Raw genomic sequence first — 19633 nt, forward strand, 5'->3', positions numbered from 1 at the left:
TAAAAAAAATTTTAAATTTTGAAATTTCATTGCCATTTTCATTTAATTCTCGCTGGGCACCTAAAGGGTTAACAAAGTTTCTAAAATCAGTTTTGAATAGCTTGAGGGGTGTAGTTTCTAAAATGGGGTGATTTATGGGTGGTTTCTACTATGTAAGCCTCAGAAAGTGACTTCATAACTGAACTGGTCCTGAAAAAATTGGGGTTTGCTTCTAAGCCTTCTAATGTCCCAAAAAAATGTCATTTTCAAAATGATCCAAACATGAAGTAGACATATGGGAAATGTAAAGTAATAACCATTTTTTGAGGTATTACTATCCATTATAAAAGTACAGAAATTGAAATTGGCAAATTTTTGGTAAATAAATGACATTTTGACTTTATTTTACCACTGTCATGAAGTACAATATGTGACGATAAAACCATCTCAAAATGGCCTGGATAAGTAAGAGTTTTAAAGTTATTACCACATAAAGTGACACGTCAGATTTGCGAAAAATGGCCTGGTCCTTAAGGTGAAATATGGCAGGGTCCTTAAGGGTTTAACAACCACTGATTGATCACAAAGGACTTATCCTTTTTACATTCCATGTTTTATGTGATATGTTTTTCTTGTGTGACAAAGTGATGTGCAAATCTTTGTTCTCATATTTAACAATGTACAGTATTTTTTTTATAAATATAACATTTAATATCATTATAATAGAGTAACATCATTAGCATTGTTTTAAATGCTGATAGCTTTTAATTTCTCAAAAGGGCCATCAAGTAACACATTTAAAGGGGTTGTCTATTGGCAAACAAATGTTTTATTGCTTATGAAATGTAAAATCATTAAATTTACTAATATACTTTATGGTTTAAATCTGTGTGGCTCGTCCTATTTCAGACTCCACCTACTCCTAGTTCCAGCAGCTGCACATCTGCATTTGTTCTGACAGCCTGTCCCCTTCTCCCTCATGACTGATGTAAACACAGAGAAGAGGACTGGCTTCGGGCTCATGCTCACAAACTTATTTTTTTGTCTGTGTTCATTGTGCTTTTTTTTTTTTTTTTTATTGCCGCCCCTATGTGAAATCATTCATTTCAATGGTGCTGCAAAAAACAGAAATGACTGTGTACATTCCATATGTCCGCTTCCCGAAAAAATAGAACATGTCCTATTCTCGTCTACTTTGTGAACAAGGACAGGCATCGTTACAATGGTCATATGCCAGCCCCTTCAAGTACATCACCAACACCGCCTGTGTCGGAATGAACACAGATATTCAGCTGTCGGGACCATGAGGGGAAGTCTGAAATGGGATGATCCACACAAATTGAAATACTATTAGTAAATTCAATGATTAAACATTAAAAACATAAAAAGTAGAATGTGTCTTTCTGCTGCTGGACAACAACTTTATTTTAATAGCTTTTCTAAACTGCAATAACTATAGCTACAAATAATATATCGAATGATTAACTTTTCAGGTCCTATACCTACCTCCACAAAAATATATACGCTAACATGAATTCTGAAGATTTCAGAAACAGAGGAAAGGATATGGTGGACTACATTACAAATTACCTTGAACAGATAGAATTAAGGCAAGTTTATCCTTCTGTGGAACCTGGATACTTACGACCCATGATTCCAGATTCAGCTCCGGAAGAAGGAGAGACATATGAAGATATCATGAAAGATGTTGAGAGAGTTATCATGCCTGGGGTAAGAGTTACATGTATAAAGATCACTAATAACAGATATTAAACTTGTAGGGGTCCTCCGGGAATTAATAAAATAAAATTTTACTGAAAATACTTAAATTGATTTTTTTTTTTTTTTTTACAAACTGTTACACGGTATCAAAAAGGATCAATAACAATGTTTTCAGTGCTGTATAAAATAATTACCAATGTATAATCCCTCTCCCTGTGACACACGAACTGAAAGATAACCCTCTAAGGAAGCTGTAGATTCCCCAAAGTACCTCTCAAAGCCTTTTGCAAATACCATCTAGTGAGTGAAAGAGCGGGATCAAGTGATCCACACAATCACAGTAATGTGACATAAACAGTCTCCATTTACCAAAGAATCTCCTAGCCTGTTTCTCCTTGTGTTTGACCTTCAGTGTTTTTTTTTTTCTCGTGTGAATGAGTGGTGACAACCACTCTGCAAGCAGGCATTTTTTTGCCTGTCATAATTATGATATGTATTATTGAAGGTAAATGGTTTGCTAAATGGCCTAAATGGGAGGAAATGCTCTAAAACCCCAAACACTGGCGTGTTTATAACCGGGGGATCAATATCTGTGCATGTGATCCGTTGCTAACGGCAATCCCCAGCAAAAATGCATACAATGGAAGATGTCTGCAGCGGACCACATGCACCACAAGATGGGATAATATGTGGATGCAAATATAAAAATGCATAAATCACTGCGAAAGGTGCACCACAATGATATGCAACTGACAACACTGGCTAATCTCTCAGGCTGATAAGAACTGAGACTTCAGCCAATGTATTCCTGTCAGGAACACATCGGAGCCCTTTTACACCACCATCAAGGTATTTCATGGGTTCCTACCACTAGACTACCTACGGTGTGTGAACATGGTCTGAGAGGTGCTAAGATACAACTTACAGCCAAGCTCCCACATACCTCCACAGTGAAATCACTCAGGTAGTGGGAGGGATAAGGCTGTAAGCCCCACCTATAACAGACCATGTGACACAGGCTACCAGGTGCATTAGGCCACTTTATTTCAGTTATGTTTAGAATGTGCCATTGCGTACTGCTGGTAGCATTCTGTTGCTCCTGGTAGCCTGTGTCACATGGCCTGTTATAGATGGGGCTTACAGCCTTATCCCTCCCACTACCTGAGTGATTTCACTGTGGAGGTATGTGGGAGCTTGGCTGTAAGTTGTATATTAGCACCTCTCAGACCATGTTCACACACCGTAGGTAGTCTAGTGGTGGGAACCCATGAGATACCTTGATGGTGGTGTAAAAGGGCTCCGATGTGTTCCTGACAGGAATACATGGGCTAAAGTCTCAGTTCTCAACATCAGCCTGAGGGATTAGCCAGTGTTGTCAGTTGCATATCATTGTGGTGCACCTTTCGCAGTGATTTATAAATGGTTTTGTTACCTTTTTGTTTCCCCATCTGCACTGTATAAAATAGAACCTTCTGCATCCCCGTTTACCATGGCATAAACTGGATCTGTTTACAATATTGTTTACTTCAGTCCAATATGATGACAAACTAGGACACTTCCACAGTCCATGCTAAAGGTCAGAAAGGCGTTGCCCACATTTGGAGAATACCGCATTTTGGGGTTTGCCTATTAGATTTATTGGTCGATTTTTATTTTTATTTTTATTTATTTTTTTTGTAAAAAAGGCAAGATTTCTTGTCTCCCTCTACCCTATGTCTACAAAAGTCTGCCAGACCCTTCACTAACGTGAGACCACCTTCAGATCATCTAATTGTTTGGGAATATATTTATACTAAAGTAATATTTCTAAATGCCTTTCATTAGTTATAATGGCTCATTTTGTCTAGGGAGCAATCATTAGGAGAAATAAAATGGCCACTGTCTTATTGGTACACAAAAAACCTGTCCTAATCACACAGGAAGCAAAGTTACTTCACAACACTGAGATAAAGAGCTGCCTTGTCCTCCTCTCTGCTCTACCTGTCAGGGATTATGAGCCTGAATACAGTTTAATATGAACTTCAGCTGAATATCTGTAGGAATGGAGTTCATGAGGAGACATAAAGTACAGAGAGGATAGACATGACAGACTGCGGTAATGGAAAGTGCATACAAGTGCTGCTGCTCATTAGCCACAAAACAACCACCTGTAACATGAAAAATAAATATTAAACCAAATTTGTGTGTGAAGGATGCCTAAGGGCTCTTTCACACTTGCGTTGTCCGGATCCGTTGTGTACTCCATTTGCCGCAATTACACGCCAGATCCGGAAAAACGCGTAAATGCGTCATTCCGGCTTTTTTGGTAAGATACTGATCCGGAAATCCTGAAGCCAACATCAAATGCTGTTTCGATGGATCCATCGTATGGATCCATCGAAACAGCGGATCCGTCGTGTACTGATGAGCGGATCGGTATGTAAATAATTTCTTATCCGAAAATTTCTAGTTTGTTTTACAAAATAAAATATGCAAGGGACAAACACACAATACTCACCTCCAGGAGCTTCTTTCACACCCTGTCTTCTCACGCGCGGGCTGTCTAGTGGAAGTTTTTGCGGCAGCCAAGCCCTTCCTACTTCCTGGCGCAGACGCAACTTCCAGTTGCGTCGTAACAACTGAAGATGTTAGGATGGATCCGGACTAATACATTTCAATGGGCTATTATTCTGGATCCGTCGATGCGGAAAGTGTTCAGGATTTTTGACCGGAGCAAAAAGCGCAGCATGCTGCAGTATTTTCTCCGGCCAAAAAACGTTCCGGTCCTGAACTGAAGACATCCTGATGCATCCTGAACGGATTTCTCTCCATTCAGAATGCATGGGGATAATCCTGATCAGGATTTTATCCGGCATAGAGCCCCGACGACGGAACTCTGCCGGAAAAGAAAAGCGCAAGTGTGAAAGAGCCCTAAGGCTGCTGTCAGATGAGCGACACTGATTGTCAGGATCTGTTCAGGGAAAAACTGGATTTGCACGCAAGTTCAATCAGTTTTTTTTCCCCCCTCGCTTATGACAGCACCCTTGGATAGTGTCCGCCCCCTCCTCAGGACAGGAAACGGGAACCACAAACACTTTAAAAGGAGGGATCAACCCCCTACATGCCAGTTCTGTTTCCTGTCCTAAGGGACAGGGTTGGATATCCACAGCCACGAGGATCTAAGGAGTTGCGGGCGCCCCGTGTATTTAATTATAAGGAGGGCTTACCCGGTGGCGTAAGACTTCTGAGGAAGCTGCTGCAGAGCCTGAACCTCTGACTCTTCCTCCTGCTCTGGTCCCTTCTCGGTTCGGGAGGTGTGCATGCCTCCCGGACACGCGGACCTCTGCGGCCATGTTCGGCTGCCGGCGTTTGACGCACTTCCGATTTCCGGCAGTAGGAGGAAGCACGAAGCTGTGGGGGGGAGATGGTGCACGCCCGGCAGAGTTTAAGTTCAGCCAGCTCATACTGCTAGCGGGAGAAGAAGCTAGCAGTCTGTTTCTCCATTTTCGGCTACTATAGCGCATGACCATGGAGCAGACACAGCGTGCAGATCCCACTGAAACCGCCAATGAATCTTTGGTACCATGGTTGGGTAAGAGGGGTGAGTACCCTAAAAACTCTAAAGCTCCATTTGATGAGGAAGTCTCTGCTCGTTGGGCTAGGGCCCCAAAACTAGATGCCCCAGTCGCCAAGATTTCCAAAAAGCGGCCCTTCCCTTTGAAGACATGGGCTCCCTAAAGGACCCCATGGATAGAAGGGCTGAAACTTATTTTAAAAAGAGCTGGGAAGCTACGGCGGGAGCTTTTAGACCTGTCATTGCGGCCACTTCCGTGGCTAGATCCCTAAAAATTTGGATGAAAGATTTAGAGAATCATATAAAGGAGGGAACCCCTAGAGAGCAGCTGTTGTCTTCATGTCCCACTATTTTTAATGCCATTGATTCTCTAGCCGATGCGTCAGCAGATTCGTTAATTTTCTGCTAGAGCTTCTTCCCTATCTAATTCAGCACGTAGAGCCATTTGGTTGAAGGATTGGAAGGGAGATTCTACCTCCAAGGCCAAACTGCGCTATTCCATGTTGGGGAGAATTTTTGTTTGGCCCGGTCTTGGATGATTTGCTTGAAGGTTTCAGACAAAAAGGGGTTCCCTTCCACTAGTCAGCAACCTCCTAAGAGACCCTTCCATTCTCAGACAAATAAGGGTGGTTACAGGAGAAAGGAGGTGTCTAGGCAGACTTCAGGTACTACCAGTAGGTCCAAGGGATATCTTTTTTTACGGAGCAGAGGCCTAAAAGAAGCAGCCACAATGACGCCAGGGCCCTGGTAGGAGGTCGGCTTTCTCACTTCGCAGAACAGTGGCAAAAGATATCAAACAGCCCATGGATAATATCCATCCTAAGGGAAGGCTAAAAGAAATTTTCTGAGGTTGCCGCCAGGAAGATTCATTATAACAGATTATCGGTCAAGTCCTCAAACAGGCAGCCATAGCTTCAGAGGTATCTTCCCTATTAGAAAAGAATGTTCTGTTGGAAGTCCCAGTGCAGGAAAGAACAGAAGGGTTTTATTCAACTCTTTTTTTGTAAAGAAGCTGAACGGTTCCTATTGTACAATAATACATTTGAAACTTCTGAACCAGTTTCTAGTGTATGAAAGATTTCGTATGGAAACTATCAAGTCAGTGATTTTAAATCTGTTTCCAAATTGTTTTATGGCGTCCCTGCATCTTGGGGATGCCTACTACCATGTCCCTATACATACCAGTCATCAAAAGTACCTAAGGGTAGCGGTTCAGTTGGAGGACAGGGTCCTGCACGTGCAATTTCGGGTGCTCCCCTTCGGGTTGTCGCAGGGCCCCCAGGGTATTCACAAAGATTATAGCAGAGATGATGGCCCATTTGAGGGAAAAGGATTGTCGTTATCCCATATCTGGACGACTTTCTCCTTCTCTCTGACATTCACACAGCTGGAGGAGCAGATTTCATGGTTCAGGGAAGTATTGGACAGATTAGGATGGGATCTAAACGTAGAAAAGTCCAGTTTGATGGGATGACCCTAGATTCCAGGTCACAGGTAGTCAACACTCTATTGGCAAGTCGCAAGAGAGTCACGTCCAAGATCTACTTGCGTGTTTGGAGGGCCTTTTGTATATTCGCAAATAAACCAGTAAATGTACTTGAAGTGCCAGATTTACCTCTAGTTAGATTTTCTACAGGAAGGCTGGAGGAGGAAGCTTAGGCCTAGTACTTTAAAGGTACAGATTTTGGTCTTGGGTGCTCTTTTTGAGTTCAAGCTGGCTGAGCACCCTTGGATTAAAAGATTTATAACGGCAGTCTCAAGGTTAAGTAAATAGAGTTAATAATCCACCATGGGATCTAAACCTGGTACTTTCTGCTCTTACATCGGATCCCTTTGAACCCATTTAGATCTCCATAAAGGTTTTAACATTAAAATTGGCCTTTTTACTAGCTATTATATCAGCTAGGAGAGTGAGTGAGATTTCGGCCTTTTCTATTGAAAAGACTTATTTGAATATTTTGGAGGTTTGGGTAATAATTTCACCAGATTCTTCATTTTTACTGAAGGGTCTTCTTCCTATCATCGTTCTCAGGATATCATCTTGCCTTCATTCTGTGCCTCTCCAAAAAATAGGAAAGTCAGAATTCCACTGTCTAGATGTTAGGTGTCTATTACAGTACCTGGAGATCACTCAACCTTGGAGATCTTCCTCTAAGCTTCTCATTTCCTTTTAGGGTAAAAGAAAGGGTTGGCCGCTTCCTCCCAGACTATAGCCAGATGGATAAGGCAGGCTATTAATTTAGCGTATTCCTCCAAGGGAGTTTCCCCACCTATGGTATTTGGAGCCCACTCTACCAGAGCGGTCTCCACATCTTGGGCAGAAAGGGCCTCTGCCTCTAGAGAAAATTTGTAAAGCTGCCACCTGGAGTTCTCCTCACACCTTTTTTTTATTTATTTTTTTAGGCATTACAGGCTTCAGTTACCCTCTAATGAGGGTCTAGTATTTGGACGTAAGGTCCTTCAGGCAGTTCTTCCCTAATCTGATTTTGTATATGGATCCAAGGGTGCTGTCATAGGTGAGGGGGGGGAAAATATGTGATTACTTACCGGTAATCTTATTTTTTTTTTCTTGAGCCTATGACAGTACCTGCTTTAATTCCCTCCCCCCCCAAAATAAATAAGAAAAGTTGTTAATGTTATGAGACGTTTGTGTTTCCTTAGTTATTGGAATAGTACTGGCGTGTAGTGGGTTGATCCCTCCTTTTAAAATGGCTGTGGTTCCTGGTTTCTTCCCTGAGGGAGCAGACACTATCCAAGGGTGCTGTCATAGGCTCAAGGAAACAATATTACCTATAAGTGTAATCACATAATTATAATTTTTATTTTATTTTTTTTCCACACGTGTGAAGAATAACTACTAGTGTTGATCATGCACAAGTGATCGGATGCTCTGGCCGAACACATCGGTGTGCTTTACCGAGCACCCGAACACAATGGAAGTCAAAGGGAGAACCCTCAGGCACCCCCTGCTCGGAAGAAAAGACAGTGTCTGGTTCACAAAAAAGGTTAGAAATTGGTGGAAACCCCATCAAAATGGTTTGGAAACGGCGTTAAGAGGATAGCTGGATGTGTCTTGGACTCCTATTATCTGACATACAATAGACAACCACACAAAGGCTATATGTCAAAAGCCAGGTATGTGCAAGCCATCAATCTATCCATGAGACAGATAACAGGCTTAGTTAGCATACCTTACAATGGCAGCCTTGTGCACTGAGACATTCCAAACCAGCTCTAATCTGACTGAGCCAGTAAGCCTAAATTACTTCAGATCTGTTGGATGGCTTGGGTGGACCTGCACACCTAGATCAATATCATTAGGGTGACAAAGTTTTCTGATTGTCCTAACCTAATATTCAATAACCTTTCTATACAGTTTTGTCATGTAAAAACAAATTTTCATAAACATGGGCATATGGGAAAGACATGCAAATGAGCAGAATCTGCCTTATTGTTCAGCTGAAAAACCACTTGCATGGAAAATTCACGATCTACACTACTCATGAACAGCGCCATCTATTGGTTTCATAGTCTTATGACAAGACTATTAGTGTAGCCTTTTGCATGGAAAATTTGCGATTGCAAATATTCTAATCATGAATTTTTAATCTTCACTACTCATGAACAGCGCCATCTATTGGATTCATAGTCTTGTCATAAGACTATGAAACCAATAGATGGCCCTGTTCATGAGTCATTACAAGCAGGACAATAGTCCTCAGATACACCCTAGCAAGCTTATATTACCGCAGATAAAGTGCTAGAAGATGTGTGAATGATAGCGGCAATCCAATATACACCTCAGTGTTAGTGCAGGCTATTATAGGCTGAGTGCGACACGGTGTGTGGACTCTGAGCAGTGTGCCCCAACAAGATGAACAGCACAATCTATTGGTTTCATAGTGTTATGACAAGACTATGAAACCAATAGATGGCACTGTTCATGAGTAGTGTAGATCGCAAATTTTTTTCATGCAAGTGGTTTTTCAGCTGAAAAACGAGGCATATTCTGCTCATTTGCATGTCTTTCCCATATGCCCATGTTTATGAAAAATTGTTTTTACATGACAAAACTGTATAGAAAGGTTATTGAATATTAGGTTAGGACAATCAGAAAACTTTGTCACCCTAATAATATTGATCTAGGTGTGCAGGTCCACCCAAGCCATCCAACAGATCTGAAGTAACTTAGGCTTACTGGCTCAGTCAGATAAGAGCTGGTTTGGAATGTCTCATAGTGCACAAGGCTGCCATTGTAAGGTATGCTGACTCAACCGGTCATCTGTCTCATGGATAGATTGGCTGCATATACCTGGCTTTTGGCATATAGCCTTTTATGTGGTTGTCTATTGTATGTTGTATATAATAGGAGTCCAAGACGCATCCAGCTGTCCTCTTAATGCTGTTTCCAAACAATTTTGATGGGGGTTTCCATCAATTTCAATTTTTTTTTTTTTTTTTTTGTGTGAACCAGACACCTTCTCTTCAGAGCAGGGGGTGCCTGGTTTGATGCTCGGGTCTCCCATTGACTTTCATTGTATTAAATTGTACTCGAGCAACCGGAGTATTCGGCCGAGCACTCTGAAGTGCCGACGATGGCTATGCTCGAGCCGAACAGCAGTTTGGCCGAGCATGCTCACTCAAAATAACTAACTACACATCTCCAAGCAACACTACAACTCCTAGAAACTATCAGTGATAAATGCATGTCATCTAGATTCCGTCAGTTTTTCCAGCAAGTCCTATTAACTTGTATGGAGGCAGAGCTGCGTAAAACACATAATATATAACATGCGTTTGTTTTTTTGTTTTTTTCCTGAATGGGGAGATGTGAGGAAAAACGCCCTTGTATACAGAACCATTGAAATGGGTCAGGATTCAGTCTGGATGCAATGCATTTGCTACATGCATCGCATTCGGACAGAAAACTTGCTTGTGTGAAAGGACCCTAAACATCAGTTTATTCTGGCATTTTTCAAGTTCTAAAGAAGTATACTGGAAAAGCGGAATTCCTAGAGCATGCTACATTTTTAAAAAAACTCCTAAACCACTAACTGCTGCATTAAACGCCAAAAACATAAATGCATGCATTCACCCTTTATAAAGTAGTTAAAAATTAATAAACTTATTTTTAATTAGTAAGTAAAGTATAGATTATATATAGATATTTGATTTGTGGGGGGGGGGGGGGGGGGGGGGGGGTTGTTTTTTCCAGCATGTAATTACATTAGTGTTTTGGGTTTTCTTTGTCTGTGCATATTCACCGCGTTTCTATTTCAACATTTTATTTCAGGTTACTCACTGGCACAGCCCATATTTTTTTGCGTACTTTCCAACTGCATCATCATACCCAGCAATGCTGGCTGACATGTTGTGCGGGGCATTAGGATGCATTGGCTTTTCTTGGGTGAGTTTGCCGACTGCTCTCATTATAGATACAAAGCATATTTCTGTTAGCTATTAAAACAAGATACAGAGGGCATGTGATGTGAGATAAGCATCTAAGCAGATCTCAGTAGAAATTTGGAAGAGTGGGTGTTCCTGGACAGATGATGCTATATTCTTTTTACCCTATTTAAAATTTAAGAGATCTATTCTACTATTTTTCATAATTATTTTGTTTGTTTCTAATCATGTCAAGGCTGCAAGTCCAGCATGCACAGAGCTTGAAACGGTAATGTTAGACTGGTTGGGAAAGGCAATTGGTTTGCCAGAACAGTTTCTAGCTGGCACGAATGGTGAAGGAGGAGGAGTAATTCAGGTAAGACCCTACCTTTGTAACAATTGGGACCTTTAGGCCCCCTTCACATATGAATCTGGTCTTGTTGGTTTCTTATAATGTTTTTATTTTTTTATAGCATTTTTTTATGGTTTTTTTTTTTTCTCTGTATAAATTGTTTTAAGACATTATAGGGGAGTGTATGAAAAATCACCTGTGAAAAAATGGCACTGCTACATCGGGAATAAAAAAAATAAAAATCTGCACCTTCAAGGTGTATAAGCTGTAAATGGCCAGTCTGCAATAAATGGGCACTGGCCTTGTGCATTCTGTATCACGGATGCAGACCCATTTATTTGAATGGGTCGACATCCACCGGATTCGACCAAAGATAGAACTTCACCAATGTTTTTTTGTGGTGCAGTGGCACAGATCAAGGAGCAATAGAACATGTCCTATCTTTGGCCGTATGTTGTGGATTGTGGACCCATTCAAGTCAATGGGCCCACATCCAGAAGCAGAGTGCACACGGCCAGTGCCCATGCATTACAGACCGCAATTTGTAGTCTGCTGCACGGACACTGAGCAAGTACGCTTGTACGGCACACTAACCTACCTAAACCTGATATTTGTTTCAGTCTGTGGTACTAGCATAACTCCTGGGCTAGTTTTTTTTTTTTTTTTTTTTTTTTGTGTGTGAGCTGCAACAGATATGCTAAAAATTGGCATATATATAACAAATAATGCCCCCCTCCCTTCTGAAATGTATTCACATACAAACACATGTTTTCTTTGATTTGACTGTTCACACATCCTTATTTTCCCACTGATCAGTGGAAAAATGGAGATGCATTACTTGGGTCCATGATGTAAACCAACAGTTGGTCTCCAGAAATCCTTTTACCAGCCTACCAGTGCATGTGGAATACAGACTACAAACGGAGGGCAAAAAATGGGAACACATGGACCAACAACTGCACCTTCACAGACCTCTTCATAGATCAAACACTAACCTCTTCCCACGGATGTCGTCATTGACTGATGCGTGAAAAAGGCCTAACAGAATTTTGTCCGATATTTTGATATCAATTCGACAACCATACTATAGTACTCAATAAGGCCTTTCACACCTGCGTTCGGTGCGGATCCGTCTTGTATCTGCACAAACGGATCAGCACCGATAATGCAAACGCTTGTATCCGTTCAGAATGGATCCGTTTGCATTATTCTTTTAAAAAAAAGTCTAAGTAGAAACTGATTCGTCCTGACTCACATTGAAAGTCAATGGGGGACGGATCCGTTTTCAATTGCACCATATTGTGTCAGTGAAAACGGATTTGTCCCGATTGACTTACATTGTAAGTCAGGACGGATCCGTTTGGCTTCGCATCACCAGGCGGACACAAACGCTGCAAGCAGCGTTTTGGTGTCCGCCTCCAGAGTGGAATGGAGGCAGAAGGGAGCCAAACTGATGCATTCTGAACGAATCCTTATGCAGAGTACTCAAGTTAGGCTTAAAAATGTTCCTGGGTGTTGTAGTGCAATCATGGCCACTAACCTGAGACAGCTGACTCTCTGCAAGGGCAGGTGATGATAGGTAATGTTCGTGACGCCAGTGCCAATTAAACGGTGGCACGCCGTTTGCTGGTAGCAGGAATAACTGAGGAACCACGTGATGTTAAAACAGAACTCAAACTTTAGTAGTCATCATACATGGACATAGATGGAAGGGCAGTTCCTTTGAAGACAGTTGGTTTCAGTACATTTGATGCAGGCAATATATAGCAAGGTGACTTCAGAGTGTTAAACACAGGACTTGCAGTACAGGCGGCTTGCACTCTATTCCTGACTGATCCTGGAACATAGAAACTCTTCTCCAAGGCCCAATGCCCTAGCTCTGGCGTATATCCTTGGTTCTATTATTATCAAGTACCTCCTCTGTTGCCTTTATTACCTCTTGCGTTTCTGGACTTGCCTCTGTCTCTCTGTTTCCTCAGACTGGTTAACTGTAGTGTTCCTGCTTCAGCATATATGAACTCAGGAGGGGAACCTTCTCCTTGGATCTGGAACCCAGTTACAGGGACTGCAATATCCTCTCCTGGTCTGCAGGCTCCAGGCCTGGACTAAACTCAGACATGGTCTAATCTCCAACTTCAACTCCCCTTCCTTTCCCTGACTCGGCCTTATATAAACTAGGGCTCCCTAGCTCCCTCTAGTGACTAAGAGCTGGAATGACACCCTAGCAGGCCTGTACATGCACATTTTACAGTAACAGGGCAGTATATAGCATTACATTATATTTTATGAAGATGACTTATACCAACCTCCCCATAAATAAGGGGAAACGACAGCACACAAGTGACCCTTCTGTAGTGACGGGCATTACAGCCCCCGTACACTACACTTATCCATTCAGAATGGATTGGGGCTGAACTGATCTGTTTTTGGCCGCTTGTGAGAGCCCTGAAACGGATCTAACAAGCGGACCAGGAAACGCCAGTGTGAAAGTAGCCCAAGTCGCAATGCAATTGTGAATATCAGTACTAAGTCAGATTTTAATGTAATTGAATTTCCAATAAAAACCTTTTTATTTGCTAGACTGATTATCAGTAAATGTCTGACACCGGAATAACTGACATTTAGGAAAACAAGCGTGTCTTCAGCGTGATGCTATGTGTTGTACACAATTTTATATTATTGATTTTCTATCTCCACTGAAGTTACAAAAGGGAGAATCCCAACCGCTGTGACTGGAAAAGGCTAAAAGCAGATTACGGAGCCGAGCTGTAATTGCTCTGTTGGTAAATAGAGATGTCCCGAACTATTCGCCGGCGAACATCGCTTGTTCGCCGCGGCAGGCGAACATATGCGATGTTCAGTACGCCCCCTATAAGTCATCATTGAGCAAACTTTGACCCTGTACCTCAGTCAGCAGACACATTCCAGCCAATTAGCAGCATACCCTCCCAGACCCTGCCACCTCCTGGACACCATCCATCTTAGATTCATTCGGAAGCTGCAGTGTTAGTGAAAGGAGGGACAGTGCAGCTGCTGCTGATTTAATAGGGAAATCGATAGCTAGGCTAGTGTATTCAGTGTCCACTCCAGTCCTCAAAGACTCATCTGATCTGCTGTAAGGACAGCATCCTGACAGCACCCCAAAAAGCCCTTTTTAGGGCTAGTACATCAGTCTGCTTTTTTTTTTCTCTGCAATCTAATTGCAGTTGCCTGCCAGCGTGTTTCAGGCCTACAGCGTGTACTGTGTCCACTACTGCCAGTGCCCAGTGCCACCACCCATATCTGGTCACAGTAGCTTGCATTTAAAAAAATAAAGCAAATTTTTCACTGTAATCTAATTGCAGTTGCCTGCAAGTGTGTGTGTCAGGACTACAGCGTGTACTGTGCCCACTACTGCCAGTGCCCAGTTGCACCACTCATATCTGGTGTCACAGTAGCTTGCACGCATAGTACAACTAATCGGGAAAAAAGACAGGCAGAGGCAGGCCACCCCGCAGGGGCAGTTGTGGTCGTGGTGCTGTGATTTCCTTTGGCCCTAGAATAATGCCCAGTGTTCAGAGGCCACGTACCCTGAACTCGAAAAGTTCTGAGGACATAGTTGACTGGCTAACACAGGACACCCAATCTTCTACAGCTTCCGCTTAGAACCTTGATGCACCATCCTCCTCCAGCTCAGCTTCGGGCACCTCAAGTTACCACTTGCCCGCCTGCTGCCACCACCAACACTAGCACTACAGCTGCTTCACTTGATCTGTCAGAGGAGTTATTTACACATCAGTTTGAAGAAATGAGTGATGCGCAACCATTATTGCCAGAGGATGTAGATAACAGGGATATGTCTCAGTCAGGCAGCATTACACACATGGACGTACGGTGTGATGATGTTGTACCCGCTGCTGCTTCCTTTGCTGAGTTGTCAGATACAAGTGAAGCGGTTGATGACTGTGTCCGTGGGTGTCCACTCAAAGAGAAGAACAGGGGAATAGTTCAGATGGGGAGACAGAGGAGGAGGAGGAGACGAGTTGGAAGCAGGGGGAGGTCGTCGCAAGGAGCTAGTGGCAGTCAGACAGCATGTATCGGCACCCGGGGTCAGCCAGACAGCACGCCAATCAGCGCATGCTGTTGCCACCACCAGAATGCTGTCATTGCAAAGCTCAGCAGTGTGGCATTTTATTTGTCTGCCTCTGACAACAGCGATGCCATTTGCAACCTGTGCCAAAAGAAACTGAGTCGTGGGAAGTCCAACACCCACCTAGGTACAACTGCTTTGCGAAGGCACATGATCTCAAATCACAAATGCCTATGGGATCAACACATGAGTACAAGCAGCACACAAACTCAAAGCCGCCATCCTCCTCCTGGTCCAGCATCTTCAGCCACGTTTTCTTTTTTTTTTTTTTATAGAGTATTGGATTGTGTGGATTAATATAACCTTGGTGGCCCCATTTCAATTTTTCACTGTGTATTCAATTACCCCTTAATTCCACAGTTTTGTTCCCTGTACTGCCTACTTTTACCTGTGCTTAAAGTCAGGTTGCTATGCAGGGTCTGTCTATGTTGAAGGACGGAGGATGCAGAAGCAGGCTGCGTGCAAGTTCAGATTACTGACAGCCAGGGACTGTAAGTAAATGATTAAAGCCAGGTCCTCCCCAGCAGCTAACAGTGCCTGGGCTGTGTGCACTTCTCCCTGTCCCTGCGCTTGGCAGACGCTCCCTGACTCAGCAGAGCTGGAGAATGCAGAGTTGAAGCAGCGCACAACAGGGAAGGAAGATCTGCCGTCTGCTCATGGAATGCGTGGCTCTGCAGAAGAGTTGGTGACACTGCCATGACTTGCTGGCAGGCCTGCTGCCACCTCCTCTACTCCTCCTACTCCATCCTCTTCGCTAACCTCCTCAGCGAGTCCTCTTCTGCTGCGTCTTGCTCCACATCAACTGCACCCCCTCAGCTCCCCAGGGGCTATTCCACATGCCGGATACGACCGTGTCACGCCGTCTTGGGGTTGACTTGCCTGAAAGCAGAGAGTCACACCAGACCAGCACTCCTGAACGCACAGGTGGATCAGTGGCTGACTCCGCACCAACTGGAGATCGGCAAAGTGGTGTGTGACAACGGAAGCAATTTGTTGGCAGCATTGAATTTGGGCAAGTTGACACATGTGCCGTGCATGGCACATGTGTTGAATCTGATCGTACAACGCTTTGTGCAGAAGTACCCAGGCTTACAGGACGTCCTCAAGCAGGCCAGGAAGGTGTGTGGCAATTTCAGGCATTCCTACACGGCCATGGCGCACTTTTCAGATATTCAGCGGCGAAACAACATGCCAGTGAGGTGCTTGATTTGCGACAGCCTGACACGTTGGAATTCAACACTCCTAATGTTCGAATGCCTGCTCCAACAAGAAAAAGCCGTCAAGTATTTGTATTACCGGGGTGCTAGGACAGCCTCTGCGGAGCTGGGAATTTTTTTGCCACGTTACTGGATGCTCATGCGCAATGCCTGTAGGCTCATGCGTCCTTTTGATGAGGTGACAAACCTAGTCAGTCGCACCGAAGGCACCATCAGCGACATCATCCCATTTGTTTTCTTCCTGGAGTGTGTACTGCGAAGAGTGCTGGATTAGGCCGTAGATGAGCATGAAGAGGAAGAGTTGTGGTCCCCATCACCACCAGAAACAGCCTTATCAGCATCGCTTGCTGGACCTGCGGCAACACTGGAAGAGGAGTCTGAGGAGGAGGAAGACCAACCACAGCAGGCATCCCAGGGTGCTTGTTGTCACCTATCTGGTACCCGTGGTGTTGTACATGGCTGGGGGGAAGAACAGACCTTCAATGACATCAGTGAGGACGAGGAACGGGACATGAGTAGCTAGCTCTGCATCCAACCTTGTGCAAATGGTGTCTTTCATGCTGTCATGCCTGTTGAGGGATCCTTGTATAAAAAGGCTGAAGGAGAACGACCTGTACTGGGTGGCCACGCTACTAGACCCCCGGTATAAGCAGAAAGTGCCTGAAATGTTACCGAATTACTGGAAGTCGTAAAGGATGCAGCAGTTCCAAAACAAGTTAAAAAGTATGCTTTACACAGCGTATAAGGGTGATGTCACAGCACAACGGGAATCTAACAGGGGAAGAGGTGAAAGTAATCCTCCTCCTACCACAACCATGCTGGCAAGGACAGGACGCTTTACAGATGTGTTGTTGATGGAGGACATGCAGAGCTTTTTAAGTCCTATGCATCGCCACAGCCCTTCGGGGTCCACCCTCAGAACAACTCGACCGACAGGTAGCAGACTACCTCGCCTTAACTACAGATATCGACACTGAGGAGCGATGAACCCCTTGACTACTGGGTGTGCAGGCTTGACCTGTGGCATGAGCTATCCCAATTTGCGATAGAACTTCTGGCCTGCCCCGCTTAGTGTCCTGTCAGAAAGGACCTTAGCGCAGCAGGAGGTATTGTCACTGAGAAGTCGCCTAGGTCAAAAAAGTCTAGATTACCTCACTTTTATTAAGATGAATGAGGCATCGATCCCGAAGGGACTGACAGTGGGGGATGCATTTGACTAAAAAAAGGCCTAAAGAGATGCCTTGGGCTATAAAATGGTCCACACGCTGCTGTATTTAATCTCTGCATGCCGGATGACTTGCGTGACTTCTCCGCCACCAACTAGGGTTCAAGCTGCAATGCTTTGGTGCACTTTCTGCCTGGAAAACATCAATTTTGTGTTGGCAATGGCAATGTTGGCACACCCCAGATGAGATAAGGTTGTTTCATTTTGAACAGACCAAAAGTGATCGGCTGGATAATTTTGCATAGAAAAAACATTAATTTTCTTTGTGATCATCTAAGGTGATCATTAAAGCCTACTAGGCCAACAATGGGCCCACACTGCAGAATCATTGTTTTCTGGGTCACTTAACTGTCACTGAACTACCTCAGCATGACCATAGGCTTTGAAAAACCGCCATCGCCTGCAATCTCCCAAACATGCGCACGAGCACAGTCATCACTACACCAAGATTGACGCATAGAGGAATAAAATTTGGAATGTGTCAACTATTGACAACTCTTTGCAGTTGTTTAAACTCTATTCCATACACGTCCCCTGATAGGGGACGTAACAGGGATTAAACTGATCGGAATAGTACTACTTAACATACCACTCATATTGGGATTGCATAGAACATTGCACGGCACATGCACAGTTCCCCAAATTGGAAGTGAGCGGACCGACCAAGTATCTTTCCAGGACGTCCTCCATGACAGCACTACATGGAGGTTGTCTCCCCCGCCCACTATTGGGACAGGAAACAGAGGTTAAAAGCTCCCCCCCCACCCACCATCACCAGTGTTTTTTCCTGTCCCAATAATGGACAGGGCAGAGAGTGGTCTCTTGTAGACCTGCCTAAACCTTTTTTCTTTTTTTCTATTTCGCCGGGCTAAAACCCCTATGCTGGGGTCCCTTAGCCTCCCAGCCCTCTCCAGTACCTGTGGGTCACGCGACTCGCGGCTGGAGGCGGGTATACCAGGGGCTCTGGGCTGCAGGACGCTCCTCCAAAAGGGATCACGCGGGAACCGGAGCGCTTCTCTTCTCACTTCCGGGTTCGGCGCTGAGCCGGAAGTGACGACTAAGCGCCGGCAGTGGAGTGCGCATGCGCGTGACCTCTGACGCCGGATCCAGTATGGCGGTGCCCTGCGGACGATCCCCAAGCGGCGAGGGACGCTGGAGGAGTAGCGAATGGCCTCGCGTCCATCCAGAATCGGTGGGAGGAGCATCCACGTCAGGAGGGGTAAGTGCCAGTGGCATTTAAAAGTCTGGTGGGCTAGGTGTCAGTCCCTCAGTCATGGACTCGTCCGGTGTGAGAGAGCAGTCCCCAGACCCTCCTGCCCAGGGACATGTGAGTAACCCAGCACAACATGTGGTGAAGCTGGCGTAGGGGATAGTGATAGGCTTAGGGATTTATGGCCTGTTTTTCTATCATCATGTCTCCTAGGGAGAGAAAGATCCTACCCTAAAGGTGGACATCAAAAAGAAGCCCAGGAGATGCGCTATTTGCAATAAAAGGCTTCAGGAGTCATATACAAAGAAGCTTTGTACCGATTGTATTAACAAAATGATGAAAGAGGAACAGTCGTCCCTTTTAACTGACATTAGAGCCATCATTAAGGAAGAGGTCAAAGCGTCAGTTTCCTCCTTAACGCCTAAGGTGGCTAAACAGACCACCGGGATTAAAAGACCTAGGGAAATCTTGGAGTCAGACTCAGAGGTCATAGAGGTGGAATATTCAGGGGAGGAGGAAGAGGAGTCTTTACCTTCCTCATCCCATGAGGAGAGACGCAAGTACTGCTTCTCAACTGAGGATATGGATTCCCTCCTAACTGCAGTTAGACAGACTATGGATATCTCAGACGAACCAGCTAAGAGATCCATTCAGGAGGAGATGTTTGCTGGCCTGATTACAAAACAGAGGAAGGTGTTCCCTTTAAATTCTAGCCTAAAACAAATGATCCTGGATGAATGGGAGGATGTAGAAAAAAGGCTGTTTATTCCTAGAGAATTTAAAAGCCGTTTATCCTTCGACAAAGAGGACACTAAAATTTTGGAAGAAATCCCCAAAATCGACGCCCCGGTCGCAAGGGTA

General features: G+C 44.2%; 1 protein-coding gene across 1 annotated transcript in view; it reads left to right on the plus strand.

Moving 5' to 3' along the window:
• Nucleotides 1–1499: 1499 nt before the first annotated feature.
• LOC121001140 (aromatic-L-amino-acid decarboxylase-like) overlaps nt 1500–19633 on the plus strand; it is a 184319-nt gene continuing 166185 nt past the window's right edge. The window contains exons 1-3 of the mRNA XM_040432075.1: nt 1500–1710; nt 10548–10661; nt 10896–11015. Coding sequence (XP_040288009.1) covers nt 1510–1710; nt 10548–10661; nt 10896–11015 — 435 coding nt within the window. The 5' untranslated portion in view covers nt 1500–1509. The remainder of the gene's footprint in view (nt 1711–10547; nt 10662–10895; nt 11016–19633) is intronic.

This window comes from Bufo bufo, chromosome 5 (assembly GCF_905171765.1).
Source record: "Bufo bufo chromosome 5, aBufBuf1.1, whole genome shotgun sequence".
Classification (NCBI taxonomy): Eukaryota; Metazoa; Chordata; class Amphibia; order Anura; family Bufonidae; genus Bufo; species Bufo bufo.